The 19,669-nt window shown below is 41.8% G+C and overlaps 1 protein-coding gene across 11 annotated transcripts in view; it reads right to left on the bottom strand.

The window, feature by feature from the left end:
* Ptprt (protein tyrosine phosphatase receptor type T) overlaps positions 1-19,669 on the bottom strand; it is a 1,025,960-nt gene that overhangs the window by 174,103 nt on the left and 832,188 nt on the right. For 7 of the 11 annotated variants that reach the window (XM_074074788.1, XM_074074792.1, XM_074074785.1 and 4 more), the window contains exons 13-14: positions 19,473-19,509; positions 7,141-7,197 (exon numbers count right to left, since the gene is read on the bottom strand). In XM_074074788.1, coding sequence (XP_073930889.1) covers positions 7,141-7,197; positions 19,473-19,509 — 94 coding nt within the window. The remainder of the gene's footprint in view (positions 1-7,140; positions 7,198-19,472; positions 19,510-19,669) is intronic. The other 4 variants (XM_074074791.1, XM_074074793.1, XM_074074790.1 and 1 more) reach the window with 1 other exon arrangement.

Raw genomic sequence — 19,669 nt, forward strand, 5'->3', positions numbered from 1 at the left:
GAAAGGAGAGAAGGTACCCTGAAAGGAGCGAGAAATCTATAGCAAGATTAGTGGAAGTGTGAGTAGGATCAGAGAGAGGAGCTGTAAACATGCAGCATGGAATTCAGATTAATGCAACTAACCCAAGTGAGGATAATAAAACCAGCAGTGAGCAAGGTGGTGGTTGTTGAGATTCCAGCCAAATCCACCATGAACGTGTTTTTTTTTTTCTAGCCTTTGTCCCTTGGCTTTTGAAAGCAGAAACAGTGAATCACTGTGTTCTGTGCTAAAAGCTGACCTATATCCCTTCCCAAAAGGATGGGTGGAAAAGCAGCTCTGCTATTGGTGGGAGATGATGAGGGTAGAAGTGAAGGCCTGGTGATGTGGTGGTGGCAGCTGATGCTGATCATGCTAGTATACTCTAAGTCTCTCTTCATGACTCCTCCCACAGCCTGACATCTCCTGGGTCAGTCATACATAAATCCAGGGTAGGTATAAGGCTCAGTAAGACCAGTCCCAGTGGATTTAGAAGGAACCTGATTCAAGGGCTCTGGGGAATAAGTCTCCAGGAAACTTGTCATGTGGGCCTGGGTGAAGTTCAAATACTGGATCGAAAGATACTGCTCAGTAACTCACAATCAGTCTAACAAGATGGTAAAAAAGTGAGCAGGGTGAGGTGCTTGAACCATCACTGTGTAGAAAAAGAAGGTGGAGCAGGGGTGAGCATCCTTTGCTTGGCAGGTGCTTTACAATATTAACCACCTGCTCATTCATGCATGAGATCAAGTGGAAGAGCACTGTACATGTGCTGGGACACAGGGAAAGAGCTGAAAGAATCCAAACAGCTCCAAGACAATGTGTGTATGCTGTGTGTCAAGTTCAAGCAGAACTCTCATTCAGGCCTGGAGGTAGGGTCTTCTGCATCGATTGGCCCTGCCTTTAGCCATTTCTTCTAGGTTCACCCTGAGACAGTAGGGTTCAGGTAAAGTTTTGTAGAGACCCCAGAGGACAAGTAAGGCAGACCATGGAAGGAGAGTGTCCCAACAAAGAAAGGTAGAGATTTAAGGAGACAGGTACTATTTGTGCGATCAATATGAATGGGGCACAGAATCCAAAGGAGGAAGCAAAGTTGGAGAGACAAAGAAGGGACAGGGACCAACTAATTATCCTTAAGTGCAAGGGAAGTCTTGGGAGTATTTTAGTCAGGATCTGACTCTTACTTGTGGAAGATCACTCAGACGTCAGTGAGGAGTACATATTGGAAAGAGACTAATGTGAAGACAAGGATACCAATGAAGAAGGTGTGGCACTAATCTAAGATAGACTTTATGAGTCTCACACGTGAGTAGTAGCAGAGAGGAAGGAGGGAGAGATGTTGGAGGCAGCACTGTTTTGATGTGATGGAGAATTGGATATTAAAGATGGGGAGAGAAGGGAAAGATGGCACTGGGTTTCTGACTTGGACTTTTATGACAGTTTGGATGGAAGAGTGTAGGCTGATTTCTTTTTGTTTAAGAATGTTCCTGGATAGAAAAGGTGCCTCAATCATAGATGCTCCTGGATTAGAAGCTTTTTTTAAATAGGAAACATAAACATTCACCTGTTATAAAAGAATACTCCATAGGGGATGGGAGATTTGTAATAAGGAAAAAGGCATCTGGAATGATTGTACCAACAGCTTTGTGTCTACCAACTGTTGAACATACTATCAGCAAGGACAGTATTCTGGTGCACTTTAACAAGTACTAGACTCCTCCCCTACTCTATTGACTCACCATTGAAGCCACATGAGTATCTCAACAGGAGAGCTGAACAGGGACCTCTGCAGTGATCAGCCTTACTGATCACTGATGTCAATTGCCTCCCTGACTTCCACTTGTGGTGTCTGCCCCTAATCTTCAGGTACAATATCCCTATCCCTGTGCTGTGAGACCAACCAAATCCCTGGTCAAGGAGGACTGGAGGACACCCAGGTCAAAGGATTAGGGACCCAGCATTGAGCCACCTCAGCTCTCAGTCCCGCTCTTGCCTTAGGCTATTATAGCAGCTGGGGTTGCTGGCTCTAGCTTCACATTTTATAATCCAGATCCCTATGTGTCCTGATTCAATGAATTCTGTTTAGCCTTCTGGTGTGCCTGGCCTGAGGTCCTGATGGACTCTTACACATCTCCCTCATTCCTTGTGTTTCTCAAGGACCATAGTTCTGGCCTTGCCATCTGTCTGAATCTCACCCACTAGTCAGCTTGCCTGTTTGCCTTCCCTCTCTCTGGATTTCAGTTTTTTCATCTGTAAAATAGGTTTAGATTCATAATAATGAAAGCATTTGTCTAAGATAATGAAGTGTGCTATCTAATTTATTTTCTTAGCTACTGGCCAATATTATTTGCAGATAAGGAGATGGGGCAATTGTAGCTCAAAGTCCCACAGACAGTAAATTACATGACTTCTGAGACACAGTACTAAGTGACTTTGCTGTGGTATTCCCCAGTGCTTGGTTCACAAAGGTACTGGCTAATGGGTACAGTTGCATGGTAGATACAATTGCAAACTGTCTAGAGAGACCTGGGTTCAAATCCTGACTTAGTCATTTATGAGTTCTGTGATTTTTCTATCATCTCAGCCTCAGTTTCCTCTTCTGTAAAGTGAGAATAGCATTCTACTTGGTAGAGGTGTTGGCAATTTTACATGAGTTCATAATGTGAGACACTGTACTTTCCATGACATGTAGGAAGCATGGAACATATGCTTGACATTTATTTAATTATCTTGTCATATTCCTCTGATGCCATTGACCCCCACATCTGCCACTTCTCTCCAGCCAGCCTGGCAGGCTGGAATGTCCCCACAGCCTGTCTTCTTTTCCTACCAAGCATAGCTTTGTATAGTGGATATTCAGACTAGAGCTTCGCCAGGTTATTCTGCCACCAGCTCCTGTTCTCACACCATCTTTAACTCCAACCAAAGGCATAAGATCCCTGGAAGGTTGCTGAGACCATAGTGTATCAAAGCCTCCAGGGCCCAGATAGTGATCCTGGAAGGCTGCATTGCTGACTCCTCACCCTGACACCACCCATTCAGTCTTGTCCCAAAGTCTCCAACACTTTCTATTTTGGTCCAGGATTTTCAAGCTGACCCTGGAATGTTTCTCTGGGGGTGTTTACAAAGCATTCCCAAGGGGGTATATTATAGCCTGAATCTTGTCACTACAGCAGTGCTCCAACATAAAAGTTGATAGAAAAATAATAACAGAAATGCACAGGAAAGAAAGGAAGGATCAGGAAAGGTGTATACAGCACTGCCTGTCTGGGCCAAGACTCATCTTTATTACTTCATAGAAGAGGAAATTGAGGCTCAGAAAGACTGAGTGATTTGTTCAAGTTCCCCCAGTTTTAAGGAATAGAGTTTGGACTTCAAGTGAGGTTTGTCCAAAGTCCTTCTCATTTGGACAATTGACAATGGGCATTGGATATGGTCACACTGGTGTCAGATATGCCTCTGAAGATGACCATTAGCACATCCATTCTGACCTGCCAGTCTCCTATTGGGTCAGAGGCAGAAGCTTGGCTGGGGTATAGGAAAGGGCTGAGTTAGACACAGCAGTGGTGGGCCTTGGGAGAGACTGGGTCCTCACAGGTGATATGTTAATTAACTAGTCATTTGTCCATTGCAGCCTCAAGTCAACCCTCTATAAATAATGCCTAATCCTGTCCAGAGAGGCTTTTTCATCATCGACTCTACCTCTAGATGCCTGAGACTCCCATACCCACTTGGGACAACCAAACACATCTCCAGACATGAAAAAATGTCCCCTGGGGCAGGGGTGAAGAGAGTAAAGGAAGCAAACATTTACACAGATTGTGCCTATGCTCTTCTGATCACCAGCAAGGGGCCAAGATGATGAAGACATGTTTTACCTCTAATTTGCACAGTCCAAAATGGTACTCTCTAAGCCACGTGTGCTCACTGAGCGCTTGAAATGTGACAGAGGAACTGAATTTTAAAACTCACTTTATCTCAGTGAATTTAAATTTTAAAGGGAGCAATAAAAAGTATGTGTACTCATTACCCACAGTTTTTATCTTTTGAGGATTATGTTTCATTTTAACCATTGAAAACTTAGCATATGAACTGAGATGCGCACTCTAAGTGTAAAATGCACACCAGATCTCGAAGACTGGATTCAAATTAGAATGTAAAATATCTACATTTAATATTTTAAAAAATATTTGTTACCTGATAAAATATTTTAGATATCTTTGACTAAATACATTATATTATTAAAATTAATTTCACCTGCTGCATTTTATTATTGAATGTAGAAATTTGTTTTCTATTGAACAGTGTGTTTCTGGAGGTTTTAAATAGGGTCTGAGTTGAGCATGTCTGGGGATATATTTGGTTGTGACAATTGGGGTTGACATGCTAATGGCATGTTTGGGATAGAGGCCAGGGATGCCGCTAAATATCCTATAGAGCGCAGAATGGTCCACCACAGCAGAGAATGATCCAGCCCCATCTATCAAGATTTACAAAGCTAACAGTATGTCTCTGGAGCATGAATTCCTCGAAGGAAAGGCCAGTGATTCAGGGAGACATGAAGAACTAGCTGGACTTAGCCGGGCAAATAAGTTAAAGCAATCATTACAGTTCTCATGACTAACTCTGGCTGTGGTATTATTAGTCCCACTTCTCCAGTTCAGAAGAATGAGGTCCAGAGAAAAGAAGTAACTCATCCAGGATCATCTGACTAGAAAGTGGCAGAGCTGAGACCTGAAACAGCCTCAACTTACCCCCAATGCCAGCCCGTGCCTGCCACATCACGTGGCTGTGCGGGTCTCCAGGCTCGAGTGCTATGAAAAGAGTTGCCTGTGCTGACAGTCTAGTATCTCCATCACTCATCCCGGCAGTTATTATTTACATCAGCCATTATTGCTACCAGGGGACGGACATTAACAAAAACATCCCGTGAAAGGGACAGCCTGCTCAAAGAGAAAGACTCACAGGCATTTCACCCATCAAATGAAGCTGAGAAACCTGTGAAAATAAATGGAACACAATGAAATAAACCTGTCAGAGGAGGAACATTCAGATGTAAGAATGTAAGAGGTAAGAAGTAAGAACAAATGTGCCTGATATAAGATTGGCTCTGTTTAAAGAAAACATCACCTGACTGCTCGATTTGAATACAGCCCAGAGAACAATGGCCAGCCAAAATGAAGCTGCTACTCCAGAAGAACACTGGTCCTCCCTAAATCAGGCATGAGAGAGGCACGTTTCTCTCATCGTCTTTCTGTATGCTCCCATGTGTCCATCTGTGACTTCCACTTCCCTTGGGGAGGAGTGAGGCTGGAGGGTCAGTGATAAGGTGGAGTTAGGGATTAACATTTTGTGAAGACCTACTATGGACTGCTACTTGGTACAGCACTCTAAGGTTATCAAATTTAATATGCAACATGACTTTATGAGGTAAGCGTGACACTAGTTTTCCAGGAGAAATAAGGCTGTACAACTTGCTTAAGGGAGTGGCTGTGATGTCATTGCTCACAGTTGCTCACTTATTTGTGTAGTTTTTTGACCAATGCCTGAGGGGTTGGCAGTGATACAGTGGGATATGGTGATTCATGGCACTACAAAGGCAGAGACAAAACTAGACCATAGTGGGTGCTGTTGAGGTTTTGTCTGGATCTCCTTTCCTGGCCTGTTGCACCTTCTGTCTGGGTGCTGTGGGTGCTAGCAGCAAATGGTGCATAGATACCTCCTTCCCTGGAGATGAATTATCAGGCAGAGGGAAATCACTTCTCCAGGAGGTCATGCAATTGTAGCCATCCCACAGCCAGTGGCTGACTGACACATGGGACCAACTCTGGTAGGATTCACATTCCAGACACCCCCATGGGTTCAACTGATACCAGTATCCACATCCTTCCTTAGCTTGTCCCCATGCTGTAGCCCATCTTCTTCCCTTCTTTTTTCTGAGAAAATTCTTCAATGAATAATCTCTGCAAGAATCTGTTGCAGACCCGGTGTCCAGGGAGTCCCATCTAGGAGATCTACTAACTGTGATGAATCTGAGTTTGGGAAATAGGTGCACTGTGAAGGTAATAGATGATCAAACTCAGGTTATCACTGCCTGCTACACCCTGTATGCCACCATGATGTACTGACTAGTCAGGGATTAAGAGAGAGAAGGCCATTCTCTGGGCAAGGACTTTGAGAAAAGTGATGTTTAAACATTAGAAATCTCCAAGAAACTTCCTATTGATCACAAAAGGCCCCTGAAGTAAATAGAAAGCTAGAAATCTTAGCAGATTGTGTTTCCTCTGTACGGTCTTGCAGTGGGCATTGACTTCTAACACGGATGGGCTCTGCATCCTTCAAAGAATGGCACATGTTTACATGAAATGAGAATGAACTCTACCTATGATGTAACTGAGGTAAAGTATTTACATAAAATACCTACACTAATCCAAGGACTCCCATTCCAGTTCCTTTGATATTTATTATCTTTGTTTAGTTTTATAAAGGAGTTTCAAACAAATCTGCATTTATAGAGTATATAATGCAAATACTGTCCTCTAAGAGGTAGGTATTATTACTCCTACTTAGCAGGAAGGAAAAGGGGGGCAGAATATATTTATGGATGTGTCAGGACTAGTGATAGACCTAGTATCAGGGCCAAATCTACTCATTTTCTAAGCACAGACCTGTTAGGTCAAGCCTTTCCCAACCTCAGACCATAGCTCAGTTTTCATTTCCCCTGTGAAGCACTCCCTTAGCTCCAGAACTGCTTGCTTGTTTTGAACACAACACCTCTCTTTTGTGGCATTACTCACACTTGCATGCTTATTTGTGCAGTGTTTTCACCAATGCCTGATTCCCTTCCTAGAAAGGTATCAAACATATCTTCTTTGCTTGTTATTACATTCCTCAGTATTTAGAAAAATTCCTGGCACATAGTAGGTACTTGCTAAGCATTAGTAGAATGGATGAATGGATGGATAGAAGGATGCATGAGTGGGTGGGTAGATGAATGGGGGGGTGGATGGATGAATGGATGGATGGGTGGGTAGGGAGGAGCACCTGGTGCACCTGGCCTGGGGGACCCAGTGAACATGGGCCACTCTCAATCCCCTCCCACCCTCCCAGGGCTCTGGTGATCACCTGTGGTGAGGAGGCAGAGTGGAGTCCCCGGGGTCACCTGGGCGCTGCCCATTGGTGCTGACCACAAGGAAGCCAATCCCCAGGCAGCATGCAGAAGAGAAGGAGAGAAAGAAACACATGAAAATGTGCAGTACGGTGAACAAACTGCAATTCTTGTGGCTCTGAAAACGCTCACGCTAAACAGCAAAAGAACATTGTGACCTAACAAAACAGAGGTCTGAAACAGATATTTTAAAAAGAAATAAGAGTAAGTGTCACCATTTATCAAACACCCACAACATGCCAGGTACTCTGCCAGGTGCTTCACGTACAATGTCTTTAAGACTTAGGACAAACAAGAAAGGTCAGTAGTATAAATGAATCCATCATTTTTCCAGCCAAACTTCATCTCCCCCAGTCTTCCTTTACTTCATCAATGGTATGTAGCTTCTCATTCTGGAAACCTGGAAGGCGCCCTTTACCCCTCCTTTTATTTGCCCTACGTATAATCAATCACCATGTCTTATTAATTCTACTCCAGAGAAGCTCTTGAAGGTATCCTCTTCTCTCCAGTTTCATTTCCACTTACTCAAATCACCCTTAGGTTTCACTTGGATCATTCAAGCAGCCTCCTATCTGGTGTCCCTACTTCCACCTACTCTACACCCTTTAGTTCAAATGCATCAGTGTCCCTGGTGTCCCCAAGATAAACTTCAAACCCCTCAACCCAACTAACAGATCTTTAGTGATGAGTTCCTGGTCCACCCTTCCAGTCTCATTCCTCTGTACTTCCAGCACTACATTTTCTGCTATGTCCCAAGCATAATAAACAACTTTCTGTGTAACTAACTGTTCCCACCTTCTTAACTGTAGGCCATGCCTTGACCAGTCTCTGTACAGAACATACACCCCCCCACTCTGCTTCTTCACGTAACTACAGATGTTTGTCTTTCAGGGGTCAGTTTGGAAACCTTTCCCCCTAGGATCACTGAATCTGGGACATATGTACCTCCTCTGTCTTCCCATAACATCCTAACATTCGCTTCTCATTATAATAACTTCACCATACTGTAAGCCATCTACTTTATTCTGTAGTCTCCTTGAAGGTGGACACTGTGTCTCACTGACACATGTATTTTTGTGGCCTTGCATTTGTACCTGGCACACAGTAGGTACTCAGTGAGTATTTATTGCATAAATGAATAAATGAATGAAGAAATGGTGAATCAGGGAATTTATATAACTTTCTCAAGGTCACAAAACTAGTAACTGTCCGAGGCTCTATTCACACTGTGGTTTGCTTGACTTTGATGTTCCTGCCCTTCCAAATCTACTACTTGCTTCTAAACAAAGTGGCACAAAAGTTGAAAGTGTTTTATGCATTGTCAGAGGCTACAGGATTTCAAGTCATTGATTAACGAAACTACAGAAGGTCCTGTACAAAACCTTAGAGGTAGGGTGGTTAACCTAAGTGGTCAACAGGAAATACATCATTTCAAAAATAATGCAAGTGACAGGTTTGATCAACAGCTATAAAATATAAGATTTAACCACTTTCTAAACAGTAATTACAACACTCCTTAAAGATATGGGGAGTGTTGTCCTTTTCAAAGCACATTCTAAGTTAAGGGTCAGCAAACTATGGCATATGAGGCAAATTCAACCCCCACTGAATATTTCCTGTGTGGACAGGAGCTAAAAATGGGTTTTATATTTTTCAATGTATGGGAAAAAATAAAAGAGTTGTATTTTGTTACAAATGAAAATTACATAAATTTCAAATTTCTGTGTCCACAAAGTTTTATTTCAACACAGCTATACTCATACATGTTGTCTATGATTTCTTTTTGGCTTTGGTGACAAAGTTGATAGGTGTGACATTGACCATAAGTTATGCAAAGTTCAAAATATTTTCTATCTGGTTGTTTACAGAAAAGCTTGATGACTCCTGTTCTAAGTGGCTATTTTTACTAACTCTTTTCCCCCAACCTTTTGAGGTAGGCATGACAGGAAATTTTGGCCTCACTAAAAGGCTTGAGAGAAGAAATAACTCATATATTCACACCTGGCCTCCTTTGGTAGCCTCCTAACCCTTCTCTCATTCTGCAGTCTTGTTCCTGCCTCTGCCATCTTCTCCTATCCATTGTCTAAGATGCAAGTAGGGTGTCCTCCTGGAAAGGGGAGTCTGCTTAGGCACCTCCACTGCCTCTTGTCAATGTTCACATCTATGTTCTATGGGGCTATACAGAATCCCGGATGATAGCCTTGCATGCCCTTCAACTTCACCTCTGACAGCGCCTAACCTCTTTAGCTCACACTGGCATGTGGGCCATCCTTCCTTTGCCTTGTCTCATTCAAGTTTAGTAGGTTCATATTCTCTTTCTCTCATTTTTGCAGTGCTAGGAACCAAACCTGGGGCCTCATGCATGCTAGGCAAGTGCTCTGTCACTGAGCTATAGCCTCCTGCTCCATGCTGTCTTGCCTCCAGTAATTTGCTTACACACTTCCTTGACTTAAAACACCTTTCTGCCTTACTCTTCAACCTATTCAGCATATTAATTTTCACTCTTATTTCAAAACTTGCCTTAGTGCCCACACATTCTGATAAAGCATATTCTAAGTTGATTTACGTTTCTCTTTTTCTTGTTTCAGCAGCATCCTGGACTTATTTCATCATAGCCCTTATTGATATATACTACTTGTTGAGTGCTTATTATAAGCCAGGAATTGCACTAAGCACTTTTATGCATTAGTTCATTAAACTCTCATATTAGCCCTGAAAAATCAAAGTGTTATCATCACTGGTTTGTAGACAGTGAAACTGAGATACAGGGTATATAAATACTGCCTCCTGCTTAGACTCTAAGACTGTCCAAATACAAATATGATGCTCTTAACATCTATGGAATGAAGGACCACATATCAATACTAAATTGCACATAATATTTACTAAAAGCTAAGTGAATATATGAAACTCTCAGTATTTTTCACTTGGAAAATTATAAACATTTTTAGGTTTCAGTTTCCTCACCTATGAAGTGGGGGTAATAATAGGTATCTCATGAAGATATTTTTGAGGAGTAAGTGGAAAGCAGTTAAAGCTTTAGTTTGGTTAGGAGGCCCAGGGGAGGTGCTTCTCTCCTTACCCTCTTGGGCTAAAACCTTTTATAATAATGCTCAACTAGTAGGGGCAGGAGGAGAGGGACAGCTGGACAGGTGCAGGGGACGGTTCACTTAGTGGATGGAGAGAGAAGAGAAGTGGTAGATCTTGGGCCTCAGCAGAACACAAAGGGAAGTAGACATAAGAAAAGGCATTTTATATATAGCACTGGAGATGACTAGTATTTACCAGTGCCATTTGCCCTTCTAAGGCAAATGGAAGACTGCCAATCATCTTGCAGGCAGGCTGTATCACACGACTAGTTCCCAAGCCCATGGGGGTGGACATGGCATGAGGTATTTATCCAAGGGAGGTATTTAAGATCAACGTCACTATCTCTCTGCTTTCTCTTCTTATGCTACGGCCACATGTATTCTAGATGGCATAGTATCAAATATACCTTTGTGGTGTTATGCTACTGAGATTTGGGTATTAACATGTTATTTAAGCAAACCCTAGCCTATCCTGGCCACCCAGCTGAAAAAGTGGAAGTCTCTTGCTTTCTTCTATGTAACTAGTCTCTCTGCTATATGACTTTTTAATCAGAGGATTGATGACTCTTTTCTCTTCACAGTTTTCAGGCCCTGTTCAGTGCATTTATGCATATGTATCAGCTATGGATGAAAATTGAGACCATACAAAGAAGAAGGAGGCCAGAAGTTGGAGTCCCTTAGATTTCCTTTCTGACTTTTCCTTCTAAAGCAATGAATGTCGAGTGTCAAGAGATACTGCTGGGCTACAGATGGCCTGGAGCAGACAACCTTGAAGACAAACTAATTTCTTGGATTATTAGCTTCAATATGTTGTGAAAGTGAAGAGAGCTAGGGGATCCTTGAGCCATCCCTCCTTCTGCTCTGGATTCCAGAGCTTAATTTGGATACCACTACAGAGAAGTCAAAGACTACCATACCCTAAAATTTTTATTTTCAATCATTGTTGGAAAGGAGTTGTCAGAAGGGGTTAACAAATAGGAGACCAAGACTCTGCCAGTGATCCATGGACTATCACCCAGTCTAAAGTATTAACAAGATTCAAATGATGCAACAGAGTCAGATGTGAGCTACAAGTCTCAGGGAACTTGAGCTCTTTATTTAGACCTTCTAAACCTATATAGCTTCAATTCCTAAGAATGAGGACAATGACATTCATTTAGTGCATAATATGTGCCACTGTAACCTCATGTGAACACACAATCCTGTGACTGGCACCCAGTAGGTGGCTACTTTTTCCAAGTCTCCTTTCTTGCTATTGGAACACTACATTGAGATTCTATCAATAGAGTTTAAGATTCTCTTTAATTTTTACCTTTGTCTCCAGCCTAACCCTAGTTTCCCCATCCCCAACTCCTAACTTTAAATAGCTTCCTTTTTCCCTTTATGAGAAGCAACTGCTTTAGGAACCACAGGCTTGAGATAAAGGCATCTCAGGTCAGGAGGAGATAATTTTCCTTTCTAGCTGAGAGGGATGAATTGAGACTCCCCAGGAATATGCTGGAAGGATGAGAGTCAGCATTGGGTTTTGTTTTCCTGGACTCTATTGTATCAGTGGGTCCTTTCTGAGTGGGGTGTGGAGAGGGTATGTACGGGAAGGGGAAAGCTTCAGCCAATCTAGAAATAAGGGGATAGGGGAAGGTTATATAACCAGAGAAATGTGCCAGCTGTTGTAGTGAGAAAAATATTAAGGAAAGGGTTGCAATATTTAAAGATTATCTTGGTCACTTTGTTATTTCCTCATGATGTAATTCCTTCTTCTACCTGTCACAAAACCTTCAGAAAAAGCCATATCATTCCATCATAATTTTAGGATCTGCAAGACACTGGGTTAGATCAAAGAGGGCCAAAGGTCAAGGAGTCCTTGTTATTTTCATGCAATTCTCAAGACTCCCAGACTGGAAAATATAACATTGGACTTGACTAGAGAAGAAATATCAGTGCCCTGCTCAACCTTCCAAACACCTACTCTGAGCTTTTCCCTGGAAAGTTAGACAGATTTTACAAATTGTTCAAGAACCAAAGTTTTCCATTAGACCATCTCACTACAGTTTTTTCTCTCACAAGTGATCCTTCATTGTGGCCTCATCTGCCATAGCTAGATTTGGGCAGGCTATGGTCCTGGGTCTCTCTAGAAATTGCTGGGCAGATTCAGAGAAAAGGATAGAGCCTTAGTCAAAGGCTAGTAAATGGATGAGCAAAATCCTGTACATGGTCAAAATATACAGTATAGCCATGCAGGATCTCACACAATGATCTGTAGCTGACAAGGTCAAGGGGGGAAAGCTGAAGCCAGCATCATTTCTGTACTCTTTCAGTTACTATACTATGAATCTAACTTGAGTCCATTTGACAGAGGGCTGATATGAAGAATTGTATGAGCAATGACTAGACTCCAGGCTTTGACTTTCTGCTTCAGATAACAGATAGAAGGACCTGTGCTGAGTAGGTCTGGCTCTCTTTCAGAGACTTAGAAGGCAAGAAAGAAGGAAGGAAGGAAGCTCATTGTCTATTGTCTGTTATATGCTTGAATAATTACTAGACAGGATTAATGATTTCAGGTTCAAAAGTGATGTGATGGACTCATAGATGTTAAGTTGCTTGTTCCAGGTCAAACAACTAAGTTTCAGAGATAGGGTTTGAAACTAGGTGTCTGATTTCCCATTGTTCCATGCAATCTCTCAAGGAAGCTATATAAGATAGAAACTTCCATGTAGAATTGGATCAGTGGGAATAAAAATTTCCTATTCATAGCAGATGATTCCCACTTCTCATTTGGTTTCTTACACCCCCTATGACCTATGGGTAAAGAAGACATGACATATCGCCCCTGCTATGGGCCCTAGTCTTAGCGTCTGTACAGTGAGGACATTTCCCTGGAGAATGGTTATTTCTTGTCCCTACCAGTTCCTGAAGGAGAAGGTGAGAAAAATTCTGGATAAAATGCTTCACCTCAGCCTTGGTCCTATAAAAATAAGGCATGTTTACAAAAGATCCTTGTCCATGCCTCTTGCCCATTTCTATGGGACAATGGTTTTAGTCCTTTACTACCACTGGGCAGGACAGAGCTATTGGTGACACTGCCCCTTATCTCATACTTCATTATTCCAGAGTTCAGTTTTCAGCACCTACTCCAAGGGGGCTGTTTTAATGGGATCGTTAGAGAGTGTTTACTACATTAAAACTGTGGCTGTCTTCTGCAAGGCAACTCTGCAAATGGCTTTATGGGTTTCTGGATTTATTTTGTCTTAATGACTCGGCTCCGTTTGCAAATCAAATCAAAGCTGATTTTTCTAACTGCCACTCCTGCACACCCAGTGGGAGTCTGTGGAGCCAGCTGTGTTCTTTTGGAAGGCTGGTTCCAGGGAAGGAAGTGTTGCTGCCTGCTGGCTGCCAGAGTGGTTCCAACCAATGGCAGAAAGGCAGGCCCTGCTTGTGTGTACCTGCTTGACCCTATCAGACTCTTCCCTAGTCAGAGGAAGCAAATTTTATTTTCTAGAAGGAGAAAAAGCAGATAGGATTATGTGGCCTCTAGGACTGATGGGCAGAAATAATGAGACAGTTTGTACTCATAATATCAAGACTCTTTCCAGTTGAGGTATCCAAAAGGGGAAGGAACTCCCTGAGGGAGTAAACAGGAACCCAATTAGAGACTGGCTGGGATTTTTGTTAGTGAGGATTGTAGATCACATAGTCAACACTCTATTTACTCCAATCTTCTAAAAGAATAGACCTGACATAAAGTTTGCACTTGAAAAAATGTGGCCATGCAAGAATAATGCCTATTAGTCCTCCATCTGCTCATCTGTCTTTGATTCATTTATCTGGTCCATCCATCCATCCATTTGTCCATTTGTTCATTCAACACTTATTGAGTACCAATTTATGCTAAGAGTTGGGGTTATAACCATGCTCAAAATAGGTACAGTTCTTGCACTTCTGTCACTTAGAGTCTAGCAGGGAGATGAACCTTAAAAATGAAGGCAAACGCTGGGTGCTGGTGGCTCATGGCTGCAATCCTAGTTACTCAGAAGGCAGAGGGCAGGAGGATCACAGTTCAAAGCCAGCCCAGGCAAATAGTTTGTGAGAACCTATCTTGAAAAAACCCTTTACAAAAAAGGGATGGTGGAGTGGTTCAAGGTACAGACCCTGAGTTCAAGTCCCAGTACCACAGAAAAATGAAGGCAAATAAAGAAATTTGTGTTTGCATTTTGAGATGACTGCTATGAAGGAAAAGGGTATACTGAAAGTGAAAACTGGTGGTATGTATTAGGTTGGAGGCCTAGTTGGTCTTTCTTAGGAAATGAGGTTTAAGCTGCAGCCTGAAATATGTTTATCTGTTAAGTAGACAGATATGGTGGCCAGAGCACTTCAAGATGAGTAAAGATCCTGGAGTTAGAAGCAATTTGATTTGGTTGAAGAACTGACAAAAAAGACCAACAGGCTGGAATGTAGTGAATAATAAGAGGGAAGGAGAGGCTGGAGAGGAAGAAAGGGCCATATAATAGAGGAAAGATTGATGGGGCAGGGATTGTGGGTAAGAGAAAGTAACAAAGTGAACTGAAGGGTGCAGGGAAGGGTCAGGAAAATTGTGGGTAAGGGAACTTGGAGGAAACTTGCTATGTTTTCAGAGAGGAACTGACTGGTATGACTCCAGAATTGAGCAACCAGGTCAGAGACAATTTTCCCTTTGGCTTGCTCTGTTCCAGCCGAAAGGGCATGGATTGAGATACCTGCGTATCTCCTTCAGCAGTGCCACCTTGGGCCTCTTCCACCAGACGGAATAATGCTTCTTCCATGAGAGCATTGTTTTACCTTCCATTTGAGCTTCAGCACCTCCAAATTCTAAATACCCCTTCCCAAGTTTTCCCAGCCCAGACTTTCCCAAGAATCACTTTTGAGCATGCTTAGCTTACATTTTCAACCTGGTGCCTAAATTGAGCCCATTGTTCTTCCAAATAAAGGATAAACCCTGTTTAATAGTTCTCTTACTTGCCCTTTCTTGCAACTCCTATTTTAACTGCAATAACAAAACCTTATTTTTAAATTGATCTTTTATACTTCTTTCCCTTCAAAGTCTGAATATAGTTTTGTTTCTAAACCAAAATTTAATGTTTGTTTATCTATTGGATTCAGTTTTCTTTATCTACAGCTCTGAGTAGGACAATTCCCAGGACTAGACTGAGCCAAGCAAAGGGCTTTGGAATGTGTTTTTAGCTGTCATATTTGAGGCAATTCCATTAGTATTTTGCTACCCCTCAACCCAAGAATATAATACAGCTTCTATATGTTAAGGGTTCATGGTAGGTAGAAACAGGACTCTTTTATTCCTTTTGTTCTACAAGAGTAGGGTTATCAGCAGACCACTGGCAGAAAGTGTGTTAGAAAATGTCTTATTAATGGATAGACAAAGATCACTATAAATATGGCAGAGTAAGGTTTCAGAGAGGTCAAGGAAAACCCTCATACTCTCTGAATCTTGCTGCAGTGAGATGCTGGGTCCACATTCATTCATTCATTTCCCCAAGTAATTTTTAAGTGTCAACCATGTGCTAAAGATGTCCTGCCATGGCAAATCTGATAGAGAAATTGTGTAGCAAAGATACAATGGCTCCTCGTCAGATGTCTTCTCAGTGGTCAGTGCTGGTCCATGTCCCAGGAGTCCTGGCATGTCCTTTGCCCAGAACTACCATGGTCAGTACCTCAGCCTTTTGTGTGGTTGGAGAATGGTCCTTCTGCCACACACCCAGCAGCTGGCGTGCGAGGCCAGCCTGCTGAATTTACCCATTGCCCAGGGCCTCTTTCATAGCTTTTGCAGTTCCTTCCCTGAAACAGCCTCACACAGCTTCTGCCAGAGACAGGAATAAAATCTGAACATCAGTCCATCTGTGTGGCCCTCTCTAGTAGGGCTGGTTTCTGCTTCTTCTATACCCTTAACATGTACTAGGATCACACTATGAATGATGAATCATCAGACTACACTGGGAGCCACATGGACATTACTCCTAGCTGTACAGTTTCTGTCGTTTGTCGAATTTTGCCACCCCCTCACTTTTCTGCACCTTAGAAAATGGCCTGACTTGGTAATAGGGCCTTTATGGATATGATTAGTTAAGTTAGGATCAGTTAGGACTAGGATGGATCCTTAATCCAAAGTGATCAGTATTCAAAACACAGAAAAGCACTTAGGGAGAGTATCATATGAAGATAGGCAGAAAACTGGGTGATACTTCTAAAAGCTAAGGAACACCAAATATCACCAGCAAAACACCAGCAGCTAAGAGAAACCCATGGAACAGATTCTTACTTATAGTTCTCAGAAGGAGCCAATCCTGCTGGCACCTTGATTTCAGATTTCTGACCTCCAGAATTGTGAGACAATAAATTTTTGCTCTTGAAGTCACCCAGTTTGTAGGACTTTGTTACAGGAAGGTTCACAACCTCCAAACTCGACAGTACTAAATTGGAGACTTGATGACATACAGTGACATTACAGAGGGGGTCAAGTCAGAATGACCCTAAAGGAATAATAGGGCTGTTTCAGATAGTATCTGTCTAGTTCTATGGGATCCACTCAGGTTACCACAGACACTGACTGTACTCTTCAGGGTCATGGACAAGACAGTAACAAGTTGCTTCATCACCGGAGCACTGGCCTTGAGTCTAACATGTGATCACATTCTAGGGGCTGGGAGCCTTCCAGCAGACTGAGAAGAAAGTACTATGATGACCAAGAGGTAGAAGTGTGTGGGGAGAGCATGATGAGTCACAGACATGGGACTTTATTTAACCCTGAAGCCTGTGGAATTTCCAGTATCAAATTCTCCTCTGTTAAAAGGAATACTATTTTTACAAGCCTTCTAAGAAGAAATTTGATCCAGGTAGTAAGAAACTGATAAGATTAGTCAATGATTTCTGGCTTTAGATCCTTCATTTAAATCCTCATAGCCAATACATGCATCTAGATAGTGCTTGCCTTCAACTGGCCTTGGGCATGCCAAGCATAGTGATAGGCATGGAGTAGACTCTAAACCAAACACCGTCCCTTTGTCTTATCTCTGTATTCCCTAATCCCCTTCTTAGATATGATGTTGTGTTGAGGAAAGATGACTTACTGAGCAATTCTGTATTATCTAACTCCCTGCCCTGTTCTCAAATTCTAATGGAGACCCTGTTTCTTTGAGCTGAAGTCTTGACTTTGTGAACTGCAAACCCAGAATATAGATTCTTGGGATCTTCAATGTCCTGACCCTTCTCAGAGCCCTGCCTGGACTTGGCCAGCTGGGCACTCACACTCACTCATGCATTCCCACTTTTTCACACCATACCTTCCCTGTGCACACACTCCACTAAAGGAAGACTATAATCTTAAGGTCAAACAGGAGAAGAGACTCATACTAGATAGAGAGTTTTCTGTTCTAATTCTTTATATGCAACTGCCATTCTCCAGCCCAATAGTCATGTAACTCTGGAGTAGCTAATATGGTGGGCTTCTATTCCTCTAAGGATTGAAATTGGCAGGAAAGAATAGTTTTAGATATTCTCCCATTACCCCAATGTACATATCACCTGTGAGATCTTGTATTCCCAGTTCTTGGGTCAGAAAACAGGACCCAGTAAGCTACCCCTTAGGAGGAGGGCCTACCTCCCAAAGAAGGTGTCTTAAGAGTCTCACACTTTCCATGCAGGGCAGACAAGTAATATTTACTTCCCTTTCCTTAGAGTCAAAACTCCTGGGGAACCATGGAGCATCACCAGAGAGAAGGGGTTTCTATCCCTTTCTGACTGCTTGTTTAAGCAGGATGCTACAGATGCCCAGCTACCCTGATTGCTGTCTAGACTCCTAGTGCTACCCAACTGATGGTCTTCTTTCTTCCACATTATCTGGTTTCTTCAGTGGAAAAGTCTGCCAAGGCCTGTGGTTTGTGTCACTTTTGTCTGTAAGCTATCAATTCTCCTTGCCTAACAAAGGGTATTTTGTCTCTTTCCATCCAGTAGCCTGAATTCCTGAGAAGGAACAAGTTAGGGACATGATGACCTCTACTTATGAGACTTCTTATCACAATAAGCCCTACTGATTTGGTCTCCTCCTTCTTTCTGCATCTTCCCTTTGGTGCCTACACATTAAGCTGATTTCTTTTAAATTAGAAAAATATTGTGTGATGATCTTGGTTCATGCTTTGTCAAATAGTTTTAGAGTCTCTGTATCTCTCTCTGACTCCTTGTCTCTCTCCCTCTCTTTGTCTCCCCCTCCACCCATATGTGTGGGTATTTTCCTTTGAATGTATATGCATATGTGTGTGTGTATATTCACAAACATACACATACAAACTTGAATATTGTCTACAGTTTATTACCTATGATTATATATATTTATATTTACAATTTTGTATCCTTGGAAGCAATCTATAAAATTATATGTGTTGTAAATAAATGTAGAGAACAGAACCAAGTTTTGGTTTGTGTGTATGGGGGTGGTGCTGTTGAAACTATCAATTCTATAATAAAAAGATAAACCTGATTCCTAACCATTCAACCTTGTAATAGGTTAAATGATAACAAACCATTCATTGATTTTGTTTTTTCAAAAGAGTAATAAACAGAAACATGTACCAATTGAAAAAGGCAGGCAATTCAATTATAATTAGGAAGACAGTGATGAGCCTGAACAATCCTGCCTTCATTTTGGGGGGATGTGGGGGTGGGATGGGATAAGCATTGAAAATGGCAAGTATAACAATGCAGTATCTGTTTTCTTGTTACTAAAGGCACCAGCACTAACCACTTCATATAGGAAAGCCATGTACCAAGTGAATAAAATACAAAATCCAAGTGATGGATCTAGTAGACATGTTCAAAGTAAAACACCCACATAGACATAAACACAAATCCAACGGAAATATATAGCAGAATAATATTTGAGTGAATTTATATTCAGCACTCTACTGACTAACATACCATTTCATCCATCCATCCATCTATCCATCCATCCATATAGTGATTATGTTTTTGGCTTCCATTATGCTTTAGGCACCTGTGCTACTAATATATGATGTATGATCTAGACACAAATATCCCAAAGAAAATGACAATTCCTGTTGTTTTTAGACATTGTTGCTGAAACTTTCCTTGTGTGCCTAGAGGGAAGAAATACTTATACCGTTGAATAACAGTTGAAGACAGACATAGACATGCTGACATACCTTTTGTAGCCAGACGAACACAGTTGATTTTGGTCTCCTATGAATAACAAAAATGAGGCACCAGTTAATTAGCTGTTGGTTATATAAGATTGTTATATAAAGAAAAATATACATATGTATTTATACATATACATATGCATGCATTTAAAAAAAATTATAATTTAAGATTTGTCCTTTCCATTTTTTTCCCATTGGGA

The sequence above is a fragment of the Castor canadensis genome, chromosome 5 (genome assembly GCF_047511655.1).
Source record: "Castor canadensis chromosome 5, mCasCan1.hap1v2, whole genome shotgun sequence".
NCBI classification, from domain to species: Eukaryota; Metazoa; Chordata; class Mammalia; order Rodentia; family Castoridae; genus Castor; species Castor canadensis.